The 20,574-nt window shown below is 44.5% G+C and overlaps 9 protein-coding genes across 9 annotated transcripts; 5 read left to right on the top strand and 4 right to left on the bottom strand.

The window, feature by feature from the left end:
- Positions 1 to 245: 245 nt before the first annotated feature.
- On the bottom strand, positions 246 to 1,709 carry L199_002481 (uncharacterized protein; the record flags this gene model as incomplete). Its single annotated transcript, XM_064888225.1, has 7 exons — positions 246 to 302; positions 370 to 513; positions 665 to 827; positions 896 to 1,032; positions 1,111 to 1,266; positions 1,342 to 1,405; positions 1,492 to 1,709. 7 exons carry the CDS (start codon positions 1,707 to 1,709, stop codon positions 246 to 248), a joined length of 939 nt encoding a protein of 312 aa, XP_064744297.1.
- Positions 1,710 to 2,859: 1,150 nt separating this feature from the next.
- On the top strand, positions 2,860 to 4,990 carry L199_002480 (uncharacterized protein; the record flags this gene model as incomplete). The annotated part of the gene is made up of 8 exons (XM_064888224.1): positions 2,860 to 2,969; positions 3,166 to 3,328; positions 3,406 to 3,605; positions 3,673 to 3,724; positions 3,789 to 4,372; positions 4,437 to 4,546; positions 4,612 to 4,736; positions 4,838 to 4,990. The coding sequence occupies 8 exons, from the start codon at positions 2,860 to 2,862 to the stop codon at positions 4,988 to 4,990; spliced, it is 1,497 nt and encodes a 498-aa protein (XP_064744296.1).
- Positions 4,991 to 5,803: 813 nt separating this feature from the next.
- On the top strand, positions 5,804 to 7,268 carry L199_002479 (uncharacterized protein; the record flags this gene model as incomplete). Its single annotated transcript, XM_064888223.1, has 2 exons — positions 5,804 to 5,847; positions 5,918 to 7,268. The coding sequence occupies 2 exons, from the start codon at positions 5,804 to 5,806 to the stop codon at positions 7,266 to 7,268; spliced, it is 1,395 nt and encodes a 464-aa protein (XP_064744295.1).
- A 331-nt stretch (positions 7,269 to 7,599) lies between these two features.
- L199_002478 (uncharacterized protein) lies at positions 7,600 to 8,529 on the bottom strand (the record flags this gene model as incomplete). Its single annotated transcript, XM_064888222.1, has 1 exon — positions 7,600 to 8,529. One exon carries the CDS (start codon positions 8,527 to 8,529, stop codon positions 7,600 to 7,602), a length of 930 nt encoding a protein of 309 aa, XP_064744294.1.
- A 595-nt stretch (positions 8,530 to 9,124) lies between these two features.
- L199_002477 (uncharacterized protein) lies at positions 9,125 to 11,002 on the bottom strand (the record flags this gene model as incomplete). The annotated part of the gene is made up of 6 exons (XM_064888221.1): positions 9,125 to 9,281; positions 9,421 to 9,556; positions 9,827 to 10,103; positions 10,211 to 10,328; positions 10,398 to 10,561; positions 10,637 to 11,002. 6 exons carry the CDS (start codon positions 11,000 to 11,002, stop codon positions 9,125 to 9,127), a joined length of 1,218 nt encoding a protein of 405 aa, XP_064744293.1.
- An 850-nt stretch (positions 11,003 to 11,852) lies between these two features.
- On the top strand, positions 11,853 to 12,767 carry L199_002476 (uncharacterized protein; the record flags this gene model as incomplete). Its single annotated transcript, XM_064888220.1, has 1 exon — positions 11,853 to 12,767. The coding sequence occupies one exon, from the start codon at positions 11,853 to 11,855 to the stop codon at positions 12,765 to 12,767; it is 915 nt and encodes a 304-aa protein (XP_064744292.1).
- Positions 12,768 to 13,079: 312 nt separating this feature from the next.
- On the bottom strand, positions 13,080 to 13,765 carry L199_002475 (uncharacterized protein; the record flags this gene model as incomplete). The annotated part of the gene is made up of 2 exons (XM_064888219.1): positions 13,080 to 13,376; positions 13,499 to 13,765. The coding sequence occupies 2 exons, from the start codon at positions 13,763 to 13,765 to the stop codon at positions 13,080 to 13,082; spliced, it is 564 nt and encodes a 187-aa protein (XP_064744291.1).
- A 404-nt stretch (positions 13,766 to 14,169) lies between these two features.
- Positions 14,170 to 16,436, top strand: L199_002474 (uncharacterized protein; the record flags this gene model as incomplete). Its single annotated transcript, XM_064888218.1, has 8 exons — positions 14,170 to 14,669; positions 14,781 to 14,868; positions 14,984 to 15,085; positions 15,234 to 15,274; positions 15,360 to 15,508; positions 15,679 to 15,956; positions 16,020 to 16,100; positions 16,164 to 16,436. 8 exons carry the CDS (start codon positions 14,170 to 14,172, stop codon positions 16,434 to 16,436), a joined length of 1,512 nt encoding a protein of 503 aa, XP_064744290.1.
- Positions 16,437 to 16,960: 524 nt separating this feature from the next.
- Positions 16,961 to 20,131, top strand: L199_002473 (uncharacterized protein; the record flags this gene model as incomplete). The annotated part of the gene is made up of 10 exons (XM_064888217.1): positions 16,961 to 17,186; positions 17,278 to 17,378; positions 17,461 to 17,553; positions 17,623 to 17,736; positions 17,868 to 17,962; positions 18,037 to 18,270; positions 18,358 to 18,548; positions 18,607 to 18,737; positions 18,789 to 20,004; positions 20,115 to 20,131. The coding sequence occupies 10 exons, from the start codon at positions 16,961 to 16,963 to the stop codon at positions 20,129 to 20,131; spliced, it is 2,418 nt and encodes an 805-aa protein (XP_064744289.1).
- Between the last annotated feature and the right edge of the window lie 443 nt (positions 20,132 to 20,574).

Raw genomic sequence — 20,574 nt, 5'->3', positions numbered from 1 at the left:
AGTGGAGGGTGCGTCAATTATGTGTGATGTAGGCTACTAGTATGTTCTTCGCACAGAATTAGTATACGAGTAGTATAAATGTATATAATGCAAGATGAATTATATAACGTTATTCGTATATACTTGCTTCATGTTCTTCATCAAGATTGTACCATTAGCAAGGTCCTTTTCTCCAATACAGTACGTCCTTGCAATGTTTGTATCCCTTTTATCCACTCGTAGTTCTACCACATCAAGTGAATCATCTACCATAATTTCTCCATCGCTTTAAGGGACAATTCCACTCCTACGAATGTAGCGGCCTAGAGCATACAATACACCGATCAGCTTCGATTCTTCAGATTGGTGCAAGCACCATCCCACACTCACATTAGCAGGGAAAGCTCTTGCCATAGCTGGACCGAACCCTTTCCACAAAGCAGTCACACCGTCCGCAGCGATCAGTTTTCTAGCGCAATCCATAAATCCTGTGTAGGTACCGTGAGGAGCAGATTGAAGACGTGACTTGATGGTCTATAGGAAAGAAAACAAAGTATCAGCATATACATTGCTATGAGATGATTTGTTTGATCAGAAGGTATGACGGTATCAATCTTCATTCGACGGCCAGAGGTCACAACTGGATCTGGCATAATCTCCTCTGAAGACGGTACTTATCACTCACATCAGGAGGAATAGCCAAACTCCACATAGCCACACCTGCCGTACCTCCCGCAGCCATAATAGCAGGTAACGACAACGGAGGTGCAGGAGCTTTTTCACCATTTGGTAAGGTCTCAGGGGAAGATGAAAGTTGTTTCTTAAGTAATTCATACGTAGCGAAATATCTATAATGTACATATACATCCAAATCAGCTTGTCTCGTCCATTGAAGTGCGCAAAGTAGCTGACTCACACTGCACTTCCCGGACCATCCCTTGCTAAAGTAGCGATTGTACCTCTGAACAAACTTCTTAATCCACCTTCGGCGTACAATTTCCTTACGACATCTATAGGTCCGGTATATAACGATTGACCACCTTGACCTTGTACCTATCATCCACAAGGATACTTCAGCTATGTGCCATCCGGTTGAGTCTATATGGATTAGGGGGAAATATATTCACTCACCTGTAATAACACTTTGACTCTTTCGGCTGGGGCAGCCACCAACGTAGCTGGAATAGCACTGAATCCACCCGCAAATGCAAGCTCGGATATGGACAATGTTTGAGACGTCCTATCTGGAGTGAGGGAGTATACTATTCGTTTACCGAGATCGTAACCCTATAAAGTACAATGGTCAGGAAGACTCGTCCAATCTGGGTGACTGATCACAAAGATTCCGACTTGAATACTTACCCAGAAAGAAATTGCGAAAATTGGAGTGACTCCTAAGATGGGAGGTGTGATACCTCTGTACATACTGTGAGACGGATAACACATATCAGTTACTGTGCCAATCAATTGACGATGCATGGCCAAGCCATCCCGATAGAAGAGCACACTCACCCCCTTATGCCATCCTGAGCGATAGTCTTCCTGACCACATCTACCGCGCCACTATAAGTCCCCGGAGCGGCAGTTTGCAATCTCGTTTTCGTCAGATCGAAAGGGTGTCCTACCAACACACAGGATATACCACCGAATCCACCTGACAAGAATGACTTTATGGGATCGACGGTCTGTTTAGCTGAGGATATCTCCAACTCTGATCCTTCGTCTGACATCTTGGTTGATTTGGATATCTTGTAAGAGAGATAGAGGGGGGAAGTGGTATATTGACAAGCTGGGGTATCTCTAAGGATATTCTACGTTATATATCGAATAGATTGATGAGGACAGGACTGGGGTACGAGATGGAAGATGTTGGGTATTTATGTGATTGATATGAACTCTTCTGAGTTGTAGCCGGTCATCCATTCCAGTCGGGAATAAGATTTCAACCAACTTGTCAAATCACATACCCGGTTATTCATATTCCCCCCCACTACCGGTATGGACAAGACATGACGTGTTATTTTTGGTCATGGGTGTGACCGTGATAAGGAAGGACCCTGTTGCTGTTGGAGTTGAACCCAAAGCGGTACGGTGTATGTCAGTAGTGCGCGGTAACGTTACTGCCATGCTTGATGACGCGCTATCCCTTTGGCTCAATGAACCAGATGGAGTAAGATCAAGATCAACACCCCTCACCGCAATATAACTTGTAATTAAAACTCCATCTGTGGAACCCATTCTTCAATCACCCAGCGTCATCATCTGATCCCCACCAGAACATCAACGTGACTCACCTCACACCCACCAACATATAATACCGCATCTGCAATAACAATCAATCGCCATCCCCCTCTTACCACTCAACATACGGTATCTACTACTGGAATCAACCACCGGAATCAATTCTTACACCAATCCGACAACTTCACCGCTCACCGAGGTGACCGAAGGCTATTCATCGATACAGTAATATCGTTATACCGCACCACACGACACCCCACCTCTTTTCCCCTCGCTGTCTTTTGCTTAGCTAAGCCCAACCCCACTTCCTCTACTGCCCTTCATATCGGACATACCATCCCTTACCTCCACTCACAGTCAAAGCAGATCTAGGACCTAAGATCACGACATAGTGCAAGATGTTGTCAAATAACGACGGTAACTCATCGCAGAGTTCATTATCAAGGGCTCACCCCGATCATCCAAAATTAGCTGACCTCGTGTCCTCCAAAGATGATTGTACGTGTTAACCTTTGTTTTCATTGTTTCTTGTTATTCTCTATATCTGTATAATTATCATTATCAGTTCGCCTCTCTTTCTTTATTCAAGCACATCGCATCATAATTCAACTTTGTTGTATAACATACTCCATCCATCATATGTCTATCAGAGATAACAATAAGAATAATAAAACCAGATGGAATAGAAGAGTATCTGACTTTATGATCAAATCAATAGCCAACTCGGCAGCCATGGGACAAGGTGGGATGTGAGTTGTGATCATATATTGTGAATATAGTATGATATGCTGATGGATATGATGCGCTTTGATCGTTGTGTTATCTGTCTGTCATCACTCTCGTACCTGTAACATAACCACGACTTTCTCCATCTTGCATCTTTCACCTTTCTTCAACATGTTCATTGCCCCCTTCAACATCATCAACACTTCATATACCATATAGAGCTGCGACATCACCGCAGCAAACCACTACACCCACTTCAATCTCCGATTACGACTCACCCGCAAACTCACCAGAAATGCCCAAACGACCAGGTGGTTTGAGTGACGGCCCGAACGCGAGGAGTAAGACGGTCACGGTCGCAGATGGTGAAGATACTTTTGGTGTAAGTCAGGGCATCATTCTCACATCACCGTCCATCGACAATGACCAAATGCTTATCACCGTCTGACTCGTTTACAGGTACTCAATCGACATCCTGCTGTGTCAGACAAACAGCCTTCCCCGGACAAGTCCAATGATCAGATTACGAATCGAGTAACCTTCAGGGTTGGAGTCAGCGAAGATAAGAACAAGAGGTGTAGAAGGACTATGGAAGATGCCCATAGTTTCGTATATGACTTTGCCGGTGTGAAGGGTCAAGGATACTTTGCTGTCTTCGAGTGAGTAGCTGACTTGTTCTGGGACAGTCAAGGAGGGCGATAGCTGACAATTTTGCATGACATCCAGTGGCCACGCAGGTAAACATGCCGCGGAGTGGTGTGGACAGAACTTTCACGAAGTGAGCTTGACAGCTGTCAGCCATTGAGTAAACGCTCGAGCTGACGATATACTTCTGACTGCAGTACCTTCTCGATGCCATCCTCACACATCCTGATCAACCCATTCCCGACCTCATGAACAAGACCTTCCACGTTGTCGACTCGCGACTCTCTCACCTTGCTCAAGCTGGAAAGACCTCTTCCGGATGTACCGCCGTGACTGCGTTCCTCCGACTGGAAAAAGGAGACGGATCAGATAAGCGTGGATATATCAATGATGGATTACAAGCGAGGGGATTGATGCAGGGTAAAGGTGAAGATGAGTTGGAAGCCCAAACGGCTTTACAACCCGGTTCGAGGAGATCATCGATGGGAGGAGGTACATCCGGTCAGATGGGCGGTGCAGGTGCCCCAGGAAATGGATCGTCAAGTTCAGGTGGGATGGTCAGGAAAATGTCAAGTAAACGAATCAAGGACTTTGTCAAGTCGCTCACAGGGTCCGGATCAAGTAATAGCAAAGACGATGAGAACGCCTTGGCGGAAGATGAAGATGATGTGATCAAAGCGGAAGACGGAACGAAAGTTGAAGCTATAGATCCTGCCAACGATCCTAATTTAAGGAGAGTACTCTATACGGCCAATGTCGGTGATGCTAGAGCTGTCATCTGGTAAGTCAGCTGTTGGTTTGATAGGAATTCTTCTTCGATAGCTGACTGCGGTTTTGTGGTATAGCCGAGGTGGCAAAGCCGTCAGGTTGACATACGACCATAAAGGCTCTGACGCTCAAGAAGCCAAGAGGATCACTGATGCTGGTGGTTTCGTGATGAACAATCGAGTCAATGGTGAGTGCCTCTAGCAAATTATCACGCGCATATTTAGATATTTACTCATAATGATTCCTGCGCAGGTGTCCTCGCTGTCACTCGATCGCTTGGTGATTCGTCCATGAAGGAGTTCGTCGTCGGCTCCCCATATACCACAGAGACCGCTTTGGATGACCAAGATGAATTCTTGATTGTCGCCTGTGACGGTGTAAGTCGATCTATGCTATGCCCCTGATTTGGTCTCTGCCTCTATGCGGTTATACCTCGAAATCTGTTGTAGGATCAACGCTGACTGATTTATCTCCACAGCTCTGGGACGTTTGCGAAGATCAGGAAGCTGTCGACCTCATTCGAAATATAACTGATCCTCAAGATGCCTCCAAATTCCTACTCGATCATGCCATGTCAAACTACTCGACAGACAATTTGAGTGTGATGGTAATAAGGTTTACTCATGCTTAACGCGGTGAGACAATCCAGCAGCAATGCGGCGATGGAGGGGGAGGTTCTTTCCAAGCTATGATCTCAGGAGAGAGAATGGATGTACTTTCGACGTCAAACAACGATTCAAGCAAGATACGACGTCAATCCCGATTGTCACCTTCCTTTCATACTTCTTTTTGAATGCAAATCAACAATGTACTATTAGATGAACGCACAGCCATTGAAGGATATAACATTGAGGTTTCCGTAGACGATGGGTGGAATATGATGAGACTTCATGAGATGGATAGCATGCAGAAAGATATGAAAATGAGATTCAAATGGACATACTGATCCACCAACTTGCTCATGTCGATGCAATTAAGTGATACTACCAACTGATCAGTATGTCACTGACCACAGAGATCAATACAAAGGTTAATTGAATCATCAATGGTCGATCACGTATCCTTTGGGACAATCAATTCAGCGTATACCCCTTGAAGTGTACTTGACCAGGACATCCTTTAGCCGAAGAGAGAAGTTGAAAGGAAGAATTATGATGAAGACGATGACGCTCCATTCTTTGTTTTGTTTTGTTTTGTTTTGGGTTTTAAGACAAAAGTTGGGATTGACTAACCACCTCATCCGAGGAAAAGGAAAGTACGAAAGCATCGTCTTTGACATTTTGCTTTGACTACTATTGAATTCCATATATAGACCTGACTAACTGGGGATAATATCTGAACAACAACTGAAACGTCTTCGGTGTGTTATAAAGCATATCACTTGCAAGACAGGTCCTCGAATTCTCGAAATCTTCTACATATTTCAAAGTATCTGGGTATCATCATGTTAGCTACTTCTCCCAAAGCGATTTCACCTGTTAATGATCAGTGAGTCCAGATCTCAGATCTCAAGCATAAGCCACCAAATCGCTGACCAACCTTTTCATGATTCCCATAGTATTCCTTCATCTCCCCCTGCTTCCAAAGAACGTTCACAGTCGACAACCTACCCTCGGGCATTTCTTCTGTCTCTCGCATGGCCTAACGAACACCAAGACCACCCTGCTGCCGCACCACGTAAGATATCTCGTCGATTAAGCTCCTTTACGCCCATTTTGAGGTGTTCAGTCGCCCTGACCGATTCAGACTGGGGTATCTCAGAGGATCAATCTAGCTTATTTGATAACCAACCTATCTCAAGGGATTTACCTATCCCCTCATCAGGAGAGAGACATCCTTGCGATAGATCTAGTTCGGGTGTGTCTAGACGGAACAGTTCAGATGATAAATATGGATATGGTATGTCGACGAGGGATTCAGAGACGTTGTTCAGTTATAGATCGATGGATGACAAGGAAGGTAAATTACCGATTTTAGTCGATTTTGATAATCCTTTTGGAACAAATGAAAATGGACAAATTCGCAATAATGTCAACGATTCGGATCAAGAGAAAGATAAAGTTCATAAAGGGATTGTAAATGGGAAAGAAAGAGACAGAGAAAGTATCTTCCCCCGATCCGTCAATTCATCAACTACATCATTACAGCATTTAGGTATAAGATTAGGTCCGAGAGAAGATCTGGTTGATCAAAACTCCCTCGTTGGGTTAGGAGGTAAATTATCAAGATCAAATAGTGATTCTTCGATTACATCTTCCAAATCAGTTTTGAATTGGAGATCATCTTCACCTTTCGGTGGTCGTGGTCATGGTTCTAACGAATTAAATCCATTCGCTCCCCCTTTCCCGTTACCCAATACCACCAATGCACATGGTAGTGGTCAATTGGTACATCCCAAACCTATAAGTTTGAACGAAGCTATCCAACGGAGGATTTCTACATCAAGTGATCGTTCCAATCCTCGCTCACAATCAAATTCACCTGAACCACTTGCAGTGGCGGGATCACTACCACTTCCTAAAAACCTTCCTTCGTCATTACCCGCCAAGCCTAGTCCGCTCCCACCGGTCTTCGTCAAAAGGGAGTCGGCGGCATTACCTCAACCTATGGCTTTGCCTGATATCGCACCATTAGGGAAAGACTGGCATGGCGATAATTCCCTGAGTGGGAATGAGAAACGAAGAAGGGCTTCTTTGCTTCATGCCGGACAAGCCATCTCAAGAGGAAGTAGTCCGCTCAGTAGGGTAATGGGAGGAGGGAGTGCACCGAATTCGAGAAGAGGCTCGATGGTGGGTCATGATGAAGTGACTATAAGAGCTAGATCTCCTGCAGCGGGAGATAGGTTGAGAGAGCTTGGGATGGTGGGTATGGGCAGAAGGAACAGCCATTCAAATAAGGAAAGATGGTAACGGCATGTCTTCAGCTTGGTTTGAAGTGCGTTGCAACTTGAAAGGGGAGGTGCAGCCCTGTTCTTGGTGGGTGGAAGCGAGGGAATGAGTGAAAGTCGACGAATTTGTGGCAAGAGAAGAATCGATATATTGTAGGTGCAGGGATGCATAGCATATGTACATGTACTCAATGACGGTCATTTACCTTCTATTAACTTAGCACTAGATGCTCACCAGATTGATTGAATAATGAAGAGGTTTTCAATCTAGCGGTACGTGATTCAGAGATGGCCTTAAGCCCTATTCCATAACATATTTACTATATTCCTCCCCGGTCAGAACATATTAGTCTTTAATCGAACACTCGTTCTTCCCGAGGAATACGATTGAAATGATGCGAATTCATGCCCGTGTGATTCTCCATCCAGACTTTTCTTCTTCTGTCACATCGTTCACTCAATTCGGCAGCTTGTAAAGGCGTCAAGTATTTTTGAGCTTGTAATTCATGGATGGTATTCAAGTCGTCCATATGAAAAGGGTCATCCACTTCTTTATAGTGTAAATCTCTCTCGCAACTTGACAACTGATACTTGTGACCAATCAAACTCGAAGCCATATTGATACACATTCCCTTGAATTGCTCGACTCCCATATTATTGATAGTCTTCATTGCTTGAGAATCAAACGTAACATCTTGACATCTTTCACTAAACAACTTGCAATCTCTAGTCTTCTCACAATTCAACTTGTCTCTCCAAGCCTCTGACGCCGTCTCTTCAAGTTCGTATAATCTCGATCTACAATACTCAACATCATTTTTACCGAGGGAGTAAGCCAAATTGGTTATCAGGTGATTGAATAAGAATGGTTCGGTACATTCACATTCTGTCTGTGTACCGAGATAGTACCTTTTCCTTACTAGTCTGATACCTTTCTCCGTGTCCAAAGCTAGAACAGCCCGAGCGTGATCAGATGGATCATTCGAATTTTTCATATGTTCATAAAGAATGTTGGCGATTGACTGGATTGAACTAACTTCGGACAGTTCAGGGTTGGATCTTGCACCACCAAGGTAGAATGGGGCGATCTTACTGGGCGGGTTAGGGATTTTACCATGTATGAAATCAAGCAATTCGGAATGACCTTCGGAGACCTTGTTGATATACTCTGGCGAAGGTGGATCATTTGATTGGATAGTGGAAGGCTGTGATTGTGTTTGGGATGATGTGCCACGAAACCTTGAGACTACTCTGTTGGACCACAATGTGTCTTTTGAAGACATCTTAGGAAGTATAGATCAGAGAACTGTATGTGCTGACGGATAGATATTTGAGAAGTTCAATGAGACGAAATGAGGAAGCTATACAGTAAGTTATATTACAAATGAAAGCAGTTTGATCTATAGGTCGCTCATATATAGTACTCCAACCCCCGTGATATACTCGATAACTATATGCTGTGATTGAAATACCTTTGATAAAGAATGTCAGAAGTTTGACTCTCCTGACACACCCTGAATGCCAGGGGAAAGAAGGCAGAAAACGAAACATATATCAACTATTCCAAAGGGAAGATGAATGTTGTACACTGTGGCTCGAGGCTTCCACTTATCATGCCTTCTAAATGCAAGTGAAAGAAGGTAGTGAGCCACACATGTTCCAACAATCTCAAAGGAAAGGCGACCAGACTACAGTACTGTACACTGTGTACTGTACACTCAAGGGACTTGTCGAATAGTCCATAGCTTCACTGTCCCGTATACAATTTCAGTAACCTGCTTTTGAACACTACAAGCTCTGGCGTCAGTTGTTTCCCGACTGATCCCCTCAACTCCCACGAGAAGTCGAAAATGTGATATTGACAATGCATACCACGCTCTACCACATACTCGGACTACCCGTCCGCCTAGGTGTGACAGTCCCACTGACGCTCTGAGGTCTCTTCACTGATGATTTCCTAAATACGCCTCCTGATGATACTTGGGCGGATTTCACTTTGGCGGCATTGGCGATGAGCTCCGAAATCATTCCGTTGCTAAGTCATAAAAGGGGTAAATCAGCCATTCATGTCCGATCAGACAGATAAGCGAACGATGAAAAATAGTTGATGTTATCGATATCGAGTTGAGTACTGAGACTGGGTTGGAGATGGTTTGAAGAAGTATAACACTCACTATGTTGCAGCATCCTGAGTCTGGGCATCTTTCAATTGCAATTCCCAAGCTAATCTCGATGAAGCCAAGGCAGACGTCTGAGCGATGTCGGCTTGTAGCCTTTGTAAAGCAGCTAAGGGCAGTAGAGATAGTTGATCTGTACACGTAGGGAAAGTCAGCTACAATGATCATACATATCCTTGATAATCGCGTTCATGACCCTTCTCCTTCCTGCATTCTCCCCCTAGCATCTGAATATACCTGAAACAATCTTGAACATTCTATTTGGCCACTTTCCATGTTCACTCATCTCATCAAGGTCCATTCCAATCTTCACATCTCTTTTCGATCCATCAACTCTTCACCGCATATCCACAGTCGACTATCCTAAACCCCATAAAACCTCGCTAAGAAGAGAATTACTCACCTTCTTCCAGCCCACAGTACTCCTCTGCTTTCTCCACGTCGAACTCAGGTTTCACTCCCAACCCATATTTCCCAATCCCCCTGGTTCCCTTTGCTCCAGCACTATTCGGTGCAGTTTGAGCATTGGGCGAGACTTCTCTCGATTTGCCTTTCTGGGAAGAGCTATATCGCCCATTGACATCTAACGATTCTGCTCGACGTGGGACTGGTCTGTCTGACGAGCTGGCGTGGGTGGTTATGCGTAATGGTGGTAGGGCAGAGAGTCTATGTGAGTCGACCTATATACCGATTGAAAGCATAAGTCAGACCCTCGAATGTATCTCAGGTAACACATATGATGGTATGACGGATTTAAAGGGACATGAAGGCAGAAGGATTGACTCACCTCATCTAGATTTACTGGTACTCCCATTGAAATCAAATGTTCCCTCCTTACCCTTGACCTAGTCCAATCGAGTGGTTTCAACATTGGTGCAGTAGTCAATTGAGCATATGCATCTCGACTATCTCATCAATATCAATATACCACGTTATCTCACACTTAATAAGGAAGAGCACGAGATCTTACATACCTCGATTCACTGACTAATACCTGTGATAAACCATTTCCTATTCTCGGTTGATCATCTGTCAGGTATTGATTGATATTTCCTGATGAGTATAATGGTGAGAGGAGGGTTGATAGTTGATCTAGTAATTCTCCCTTGGGTGGGAATGGACGTAGATTCAAAGCATGCTATGACGACCGAGTCACATATCAGCTTCCCCCATTGAATGAAACGACAAACAGCAGCAGCTGAAATTATCTCACCCAACGTTCTTGTTGTTCTATAGGCTCATCCACCAACCCTACACCAGATATACCATTCTGAACGCCATCTAGATCATTTGGAGCATCAAAATCACCTTCTTCGAAATCACCAAAATCACCGAACCCTTCATCCTCATCCGCCTCACCAGCTCCGCTAGGCCCAGCTATCGGTACAGCAGGTTCATCGAAATCGTCAAAATCGTCGAACCCATCTTCTTCCTCGGGGGGAGGAGCAGGTGGAGATGAAGGAGGTTTGAGTTTGGAAGTGGAAGATTCGCCTGGAGATGTTGACGGTGCAACGGGACTTGAGGGCTGGGAGGGTAGCTTAGGGGTGGATGGTGCGTCTGCCCACGGATCAGAGTCCATCTTTGATGTTTTATTGAGTATCCGGTGTGTAATGCGATGCGTAGATTTAGTTGAAAGACGATAATTTGGAGTGGGAGTCGAGATCAGTGCGGTCAATTGTGGAGGACCATTTACAATTTACAGGTTCAGTTCTGAAACGCGAAGAGAGATGGATTGAGCGGGTGGCAGGGATTGTGGCGGTGATCGACAAACTATGACTGTAGGCGGACTGAGGAGAAGTCAAGCGCACAAGAGTACACATGAATCGTACAACAAGTCATCGTCGTGAGGACACAGAGACTAAAAGGTGCGCTGGCAATTCCTGTATCATATGCATAGTTGATTTCATCGCTCACTGTTACTAGTACAGAGAAGCTGCTTCAATAGGCCAACAGAACGAAAAATGGAAAGAAAACTAAAGCAATCCTTCTCTCTGTTCTCAGACTACATCTGTGCGGTCCGAATTTTACGACCAGTGTCATGAGTGTTATCCTTCCTGTTTCCACTTGAGTGAAATGATGTTTGTCAATCGACATTTGTTACAAGTTGACTCGACTAGCTGGAAAAGATGACTGTACCCATACATATGACGTAATTCGATGGGGATCAACTGATCAGCGATTGACGCGCATGATCTTGATCCTGATGATTGAACATTACTCAACCACACGCGTATGTATATAAATATATAAAATGCAAGAATTGAATCGATCTCTTTTTCCTTCTCATATTATCCACACTCCACTCGATCATCTCAAATTGGAATACAAAGTATTGAAATATCGCAAAAACGTAGGTGAGCACACTATACAAAACGTACATTGTGATCCGATCAATTGCTAATCATCTCCTATTCCCAAAACAGTTCACAATGTCTGATCCCTCTTCCACTACGCTCCCACCATTACCTTCCGACCACCTCGATCACCCAGAACAATGGACGACAGGCTCCGAACCGGCCACAGAGAAACAGAAAGGCTTCATTGCTGTGTTGGAGAAACAGAACCCCGGTTTAGTACCTGATGAGGGTATTGCGAAAGGTGATCTGGGGAAGAGCGAGGCGAGTGAGATTATCGATTCGTTGAAGAAGGGTGAGAAGGTTGGATCGGATGAAAAAGAAGTCGAAGCTGAAGAGGATACTCAAAAGAAGGAAAATGAGGGAGATACTCCAAAGAAGGAAGAGGGGGAGGAAGGAGGAGGAAAAACTGGCGAGAAGAGGAAAGATCATCCCTCTTCTCAAGAGGACATCAAAGAAGGAAAGAAGGGTACCACTGTTACACTTACTCAGGAGAGTGAAAAGGACGAACTTGTTTCTTCACAAGAGATAGATGTCGATGATGAAAAAGATCCGAAACAAACTACTCTAGATGGTGTTTTCGGTGGAGAATCGGAAGAAAAGGAAGAGGAAGATCGAGCAAGTAAGAAACCCAAACTTGACCATTCCTCTTCTTCTTCTACAAACGGAAAAGCCAATGCAGCCAAAACAAGCAATCCTTCAAATTCGACTACTACGGACAACAAGCCTTACGATGAAGCACATCCACCCGTCCAAGCTGATTCAGGAGCGACTTATCCGAAACCCACCGAGACAGATACGATACCCGGATCACCTACCCACCTCGATCATCCCGAGAACTGGGCGACGGGCGACCAACCTGCTACGGATAAGCAAAAGAGTTTTATCAAAGTGCTTGAAAAGCAAAAAGGAGTCAGTGGGAGTGAGAATGTAGAAGGGCTGGGGAAGAGTGAGGCTAGTGAGAAGATTGAGGAGTTGAAGGAGATGTAGGGTTGGAGTGGTATAGGAACAGAATGGTAGGATTAGAATCGAATTAAAAGATGGATCAGTCTTCGGACGAGAAAGCCAGAGCATTAGTTGAAGTGTATACTCAAAGTGTCAAATGAAATCGTTCTGCAGCTTGTATATATCATCAATCAATCCATCCATGCTTTTGTCGTGTATTTCATTCAATCTATAATGTGAATATGCAATTTATATATATGTATACAATGGGTTTTGTAGCGCTGGTAGAATCGGAATCAGCTAATCACCTAATATGAATACATTGATAGGGAGTAACTAACGATTTTTATCTTGTTACTACTTCTTGACTTCCCCATACCTCACTCTCCTCACATCCAACCAAGCCGCCTTACCACCATCAAAACTCCAACCTAGTGGACCCAAATCACACTCCGCACATATGAGGTACTTTACTTTGCCTGTTATCTCCCCCTGGATATCTTTAGGTGTATGAGATGGTAGAGGGTTGAAGTTGGTTTGGTCGGGTCGGGAGAACCCTACGTTCTCGAATGAGAAGGGGCCGGTGGGGATATACCAGTATGATGCGTGGGATGAGGATGGTGGAGGGAAGGGAGACGAGGGATCATGAGGGAGCTGTGTAAGATCGTAGTGCTACTGTCAGTGATGTGTATCAGAACGTGATGAAGTGAATGAAGGATAAGAATATGAATATGCAGACATAGTGAACGGAAAAGATGAGATCTATGGATGCTCACGACATTACCTTCATTAACATCTATCCATTCCCCCACTCCATCTAGAAGTATGACACTCCCACATCCATCCCTAGGACAATATATCCTCCTTGAATTTGCTTTTTTACCATTCTCCGATTCCGCTATAGTAAGTTGAGTTACAGGATCCTGATTTTGGTCCTGTTCGAATGATTGATAAGTCGATGTAGGGGGTTGTGATCTGTTGAAAGAGCTGGATGATTGAGCTGAGAGGGCTGCGAATATCTCTGCTTGAGTAGGTTGGGTCATGTTGCTCACTTTATATGGAGCTGATTGGGGAGATATGTATACGAGATGATAAGAAGTCATGTCTGACCATTCCTCAGATTGCTGGCTGAGGGTGGACATTTGAGCAACTGACGGTCCGATCGTCGTGCTATCACGCGGTTACCTCGTGGTCGTATTGTTTTTGCCACCGAGCGGAGCTGAATGAGTACTTTGCCAAAGAAGGATGATGATGATTATCAATGATCCTTCTACCGTCACTTCACTCTAACTCATCTTGCAAATTGTATATCAATAGACCATTCAGCGACGGAGGGAGTCCAACAGCACGATATCACAAATCTTTGCACTGGAAGAGTCATCAAAACATTGAATCTTGATCTACCTTCCTTTCCTTTCCCCTCCTTCCTCATTAGTCACTCGTCATCATGTCAGGCCCACTAGGTAGTCTACCAGGTATGACCTATGACCCAATCAGAAATCGATATTTTCCTACTCCCAAGGGACCTATACCCAACCCTACTGAGGAAGATACCAGACCATTACCTCCTCCTAGATCGCAAGCTGGTCCATCAGGTAGACAGCAACCACATTGGAGAAACCCTTCTCCAAATTCGATTTCACAGAGGGACGAATCGATCGATCCGAGGAGCAACGCTAGATCAAGGTCGCAAGATACCAGACGGTTTGCTCAACCTGAATATCAAGCACGAACACGATTACGAAGAGACGATCAGATGAGAAATATCGAAAGTCTCACCCTGCCCCAACCGGATTGTTTCATCCATGCTTCGAAAAGGGCCAGGAGTGGATCTGTATCGCTTGATCTGATGGATAAGAGTAAATTACATAGAGTGGGGAAGTTGAGCAAAGGTAGATTTGGGGTTAGGTATGGAGGAAGTGGAGAGAAGACCGAGAGGAATTTGAGGTGAGTGTCAATTTATTGAAAAGAAGCGATTGCCATCTTCTCAGACTTTTCTAATCACCTACAGGTGGAGAATTTACGAGAGCTGATCTCTCTGTCTTCGCTCTCACGCAGCTTACAAAATCAAATACTGAGTAATCTGGAATTAGACGTCGAGCATCATGCTTGTGGTTGTCATGGGGAGATCATAACGTCTTATAAGGTATGTTGTATATTTACATTGACAGCACACCTCATTCACATCTCCTAGCGCATGAATGAGGTTTATGGGATCTGATCAAATTTGACCGTGCTAATGCCCCTTATCCCCCTTCTAGACATTTGGCGATGAGGCTTATTACGCTACAACCGATCATGGTAAAGTCATTATGCATCATAAGAATGGAAATACTGCGATATTCTCGGTATGTGCTCAGAATGTGAGTAGAACCTTCAAAATGAGATGTGTATCGAGCTTCGAATGCTGTCTTTCCTTGAAACTCCTATGGGTTATACTGTCCCAACCTCGTAGGCATGAATACGTTTAAGTCTTCCATTGATGCTGATTCATCGTGTTCTCATACATAGCTCGTAGGGATGCATTGTGACATACCCCGATTAACGATGATGTGAGTGTGAAACTTCTATCGCAATTCAGCTATATCGAGTACACTAGATTGGAAATGAGCTGATGTTATTCTAACTCGTTGATAGAGCCATCGCCGGTGGATCCGAACCTCACTTGCATCTTTTCAAGAGAGATCCAGAATTGCTAGATCATGTCTTTATGACTCATTCGGAATTGGACTTGCACAGAGCAGAGATCTATGGAGTTAGTAGTTTTGATGATGTATGTACACTAGGTGAGTCATTTCTTCGTGCCTACAAGCTCTTGAATGATTGTCATCTCTACCCCTCCAATGACAAGGTGATGCATGAGATCTAGATCTGCGATTATCTCGCCCGGGATCTATCCGTCATAACCTCTGGATCTATCTTGCGGAATAGCAGCTGATTTTTCTCCTTGTGCCAGGCGGTGCAAAATGCCTGACTACGGTCAACTACACCTCGTCACTTCGATCTTTCCCACGTAGATTACAATCTGACGCCCTAGCGGTTCATCAAATCTCTCGTGATTTAGTGTATGTAGGTCAGAGATCGGGTCATGTCACTCTGGAAGATCTACGAACGAGCCCCAGGAACTCCAACATCGTAGCTAGTACGATGAGGGGGAAAGCTGTCGTGGGAGTGAAAAGGTTACAGGACTCGGCGGTACCTTGGGGAGTGGTCGTTAGTGGGATGAGTCATGAGGTGAGCTCACTCATCCCTTGCTATGAAATGACAGAGAGGATGGGCTAACCTGTTTCCCCCCAGATGTTACTTTTCGATGCGAGGTTCGGAGACAAGCCGTTGAGAGTCTTCGAAGGGCATTTCAATACATTCCACTCCAATGTCGTACGTTCATAAGTTGTTTTCCCACATATACAAGCTCTCAGCTGACCAACATCATTTACATAGGCTCTGGCAGCTTCCCCAGATGATAAGACTTTATTCTCCTCCACATCCGATCGAAGAATCAAAGCATGGTCAGTCATCTCTGGAGATCCACTCATGCCTACGACTTCACCTGCTACTTCCTCCTTATCACCTGGATGGGACAATGAACCGTTGTCCGATGATAATCCGTTAAACAAAGTATACGAACAAAGAGTCAGTCATTTGGATATCAATGATGAATTGGGATTAGACGTAGTTGTACGAGGTGACTTGTATAGATATGGTAGAAAATAGAGAATATAGATTGTATGGAATGACCAAGTCTTGTATCTTGTTGTAATCCTTGATGAGTGATCTTGTATGTTCGAGTTATAGCTGTTACGCGACTGCTTTTGTCGTTTTGATCCCGGTTGGCAAGATGTATTACGTATTTGATCCGTGCCTTGACGCAGATTGGTCGCATTATCTATCTATTCTTGGCGGCTGTAGCACATCACTCTTACCACGCAATGCAGGCGCATCGACCTCTTCTCATCCTCGCTCGTCCAACCATACACACATACACACCGCATATAACAGGATATCGATCACTCACCAATCCTTCTTCTCCTCCCTTCTCGATTCTCGATACTCCACCCATCAACCTGTGTTCCTCTCCTTACTCTCTCTTTTCTCATCCTCACTGTCACTTCATCTGAGGTCACCTAATCCTCTCATCCAATCGACCTTCTTCACATCCTCTGGATACCTTCATCTACTATTTATCGAAAAATCATTCAACTTCCTTCCTTCTTCCTTCCTGAGCTTATCAGAATAAAATGTCACCTCTACAACTCTCATCATCCATATCGTCAATCACCACCACACCATCTTCCTCCTCATCTCTCTCCTCTTCTTCAAGCGGTATGCGATCTTTTCCTAATCCAGTAGCAGTATTCAACGACCGGTTCATCTTCACCTCATTGACAGAGCGTCAAGTCCAAGCTCATGGTAGACATCCCTATGTCCATCCTGAGACAGGCAGAAGTGTCCTACTCTTTTCGCGTGAGTCTGTTGGTTCAGCTTCGTGTCCCTCGTCAAGGATAGTAGGTGTGAGAGAGGCTGACGTCTACTTTGCTCTTCCCTGGTGATGTAGTGGACGAAGAGATGCATTATACCCCGTTTGCGAAAGATCACGGACCACTCAATTTGGCATTTACTTTTCAAGCTTGTATTAGGATACATGACAGGTTGGAAGTAAGTACTGTTTCCCAACTTATCAATTTCAGCTGTTGTTGCTGTAAGAACAAACCTGACTTATGTGATAACCACATCACAGCGCACTGAAGCGAGGAAGAAACCTTTGTGTCTGTATACTACTACCGAACCGGAGAAGAAATCATGCATGACTCTAATCGTTGCTTTATACTTTGTGAGCTGCATTTTCGCTTCGTCTCCCGAATGAAACACCAGCTCATTGTTTTATGTGCAATGATGACAGTTGATTGTTGGACGACAACCTCCCTGGAATGCGTTCAGACCGATAGCACCACTTGAGATTATGCCATTCAGAGATGCTGGAAATGGTCCGATGGATTATGGATTATCTATCCAGGTAAGTTTGGTGTATATACTAAGACTATATCGTTGAAGTACGACAAGCTGATCTCTGAATCGACTTTTCCTTCCTCTTACTTCTCTTTCCTTCTTTGAATCTTCCTCCGCCTCAATGTTTGACACACACAGGATATACTGTATGGAGTGGACAAAGCTATGAATAATGGATTATTGGATTTAGCCAACTTCGATCAAGAGGCTTATCAGAAATATGAACAAGTCGAGTAAGTGCATTTTCAGCTGTTTTTCCAACCTCGTTTTTCATGGAGACGAGAGCTAATTCTTGTTACTTGAATAGCAATGGAGATCTAAATATCCTCGGTCCATTCATACCTTTCGCTTCTCCCATGGAAGAAAGATGGTTAAAAGCGATTAGATCATCTACCAAAACCACTTCGACTCCAAGAGGAACTGTGAAGACCACAGTTAAGACTGTCGAGAAAGCGAGAATCACCTCAAATGCCATGAAATGCGTGATGGAAGTATTTGAGAAGGAAAATGTGGGCTTGGTCGTCAGGCTGAATGATGAGCTGTGAGTAAAGCTTCAGTAGGAGGAAGATAAAGGCAAGAAAGCATAAGATGAAATAATGATGTTGACCTGCTGCCTGCTGCCTTCCAGCTACGACCGTCGTCATTTCCTTGATCTGGGAATGGACCACGTCGAGATGTACTTCGACGATGGCTCAAATCCTTCGGATGAAATCGTCAGAGAATTTATCAGACTAGCAGAAAACATCATAGAAGTACGAGGACAAAAGGTTGCTGTGCATTGCAAGGCTGGACTGGGTAGAACAGGAGTACTTATAGGAGGTGAGGCTTCTATGATAACCAGGATATCTTCTAGTCAAGCTGACACCCTCAATCATAGCTTATCTCATATACAAATACCAATTCACGGCTCAAGAGGTCATAGGTTTCATGCGGATTGTGAGACCTGGTATGGTAGTTGGACCTCAACAACATTACATGTTGATCAATCAGATGAAGTGGTCTGGATGGGTAAGCTGGCGCACTCGTAGCTACGGAAGATTAGCTGACAAAGGAGCACAGGCTGCCCGCGACCAGCTTCTTCGAGAACTTACAGCGGAAGCGGCTGCCAAAGAGCCTGTCAACCCTCTTGCAACTCCCCCTACAGAACTCACCAATCTTATACCTACAACATCGCACGCATTGCAAGACGCAGAGCATGCTCAAAATATCATCTTACAAGAAGCAGCCGTCAAGCTATCCGAGAGCAAGACCTCTCCACGATCCAGCACACCCACTACCAAAGTCATGCATAAAGCTGGAGACACAGCTGGTCAACCTCGAAAAACGCCTGCTCGACTTAGTCTACGAGGTAGTCATCACACGACTTCCTCACCAGCAAGAGAGGAATTGTCTGTCATTCTGGAACCTGCAAGCCCACCTATCGTCATCGAGGACTCACCCATGGACAAATCAGAGCCGGCAATTCAACCTGTTATGGAGACTCAATCTACCCCCGAGCCGGAGATTGGCTCTGTTCCACATTCTACTGGATCAATGCGAGGCACCAAACGAGCAGCTGGTCGATCATCGATACCATCTTTCAGGTCTTCTCCACCTAGAGTCACCTTGGCAGTGCCTGCACCGACCTTATCTAGATCGTCTTCGAGTGCTTCGATGAGCTCGATCAGCTCTTTTGATCAAGATCATCGACCACCTAAACGAAGGTCACCAACCGGATCACCGCTTGCGAAGAATGGTATCTCGTCTCCACCGCCGAGCAGGGAAAGTTCACCTGCACCTTTACCTTCCTCTCCTTCTAGTCACGGTGACAACGAGAATAGAGAAGAAAAAATGATGATTGATGGAGAACCCGATCCTGAGGGACGACCGCCCTCCACACCTAGTTCTAGAATTACCAATAAGCTTAGAAGAAGAGTTATTTCACCTTCATCTCCTTCACCACCGGTTGATACTTCGTCTACTACGCCACCTCCAACTTCCGTATCGCTACTAGCTCCTGGCGAGACTGCCATAAATGCTCTTTCGGGATTGACATCTCTACCTAAAGCTCATATACCCAAGAGAAGCTTCTTACCGGTCCGAAAGAATGTGACTCAGAACCAGTACTTTGATCCAAAGACGGTCACTTTGGTATCTCAGCCTCCCGTACCTGTGTCAATACCCTCGACTCCCTCCAGAAAAATCGATCAAGGTGTCAAGTCCTCGACTCCGAAGAGGTTGACTGCGAATGCCAAGAGATCAATGTTGACTCCTCCTCGAATTACGGAGATGTGGGGTCAGTTGGCTAAGTTGGGTAGTAGCAGTCCTGCCGAGGCGAAGTGTGAGTTGGTGTGGTCTGGTGCGAATTATCAAGTACTCAGCTGACCTTTTGTTTATCAACTTTAGGATCACCTGAACCATGACGGAAATAATGGTCCTGTTCTTCCTGTCTTTCACTCTCTACATTCCCAATTTTCATGTTCATTGGTTCTCTTTTCTATTGATATCACGACTCATCTCTATGATAACGATCTTGATGACCACACGTCTTCTTTTTAAACGTTTCGATAACGATTTCCTCTTTATAACGCATTGTTCATGATCATGGTACTTGGTTTTGGTTTCTTACGCTTTTCATTTGATGGTAATCTCACCTAAAGTCATTCATTCATTTTCAAAAAAAAAAGCAATCAGCTTCATCTTTTCATTTTTCGGTATTTTGTATATATTGTGGCTTTTGCCTAGCATTTATGATTATGATTATGATTTCCAAAGATTTGATATGTGCATAGATTCTCGTTGGGATTATGAAAGGAAGATCCAAGATGTATTATATTTGTGTATAAATTGAATGAGTCATTGCATG

This window comes from Kwoniella botswanensis, chromosome 1 (genome assembly GCF_036426115.1).
Source record: "Kwoniella botswanensis chromosome 1, complete sequence".
In the NCBI taxonomy this organism is placed as follows: domain Eukaryota; kingdom Fungi; phylum Basidiomycota; class Tremellomycetes; order Tremellales; family Cryptococcaceae; genus Kwoniella; species Kwoniella botswanensis.
This window is presented reverse-complemented; position numbering and strand designations above follow the sequence as displayed.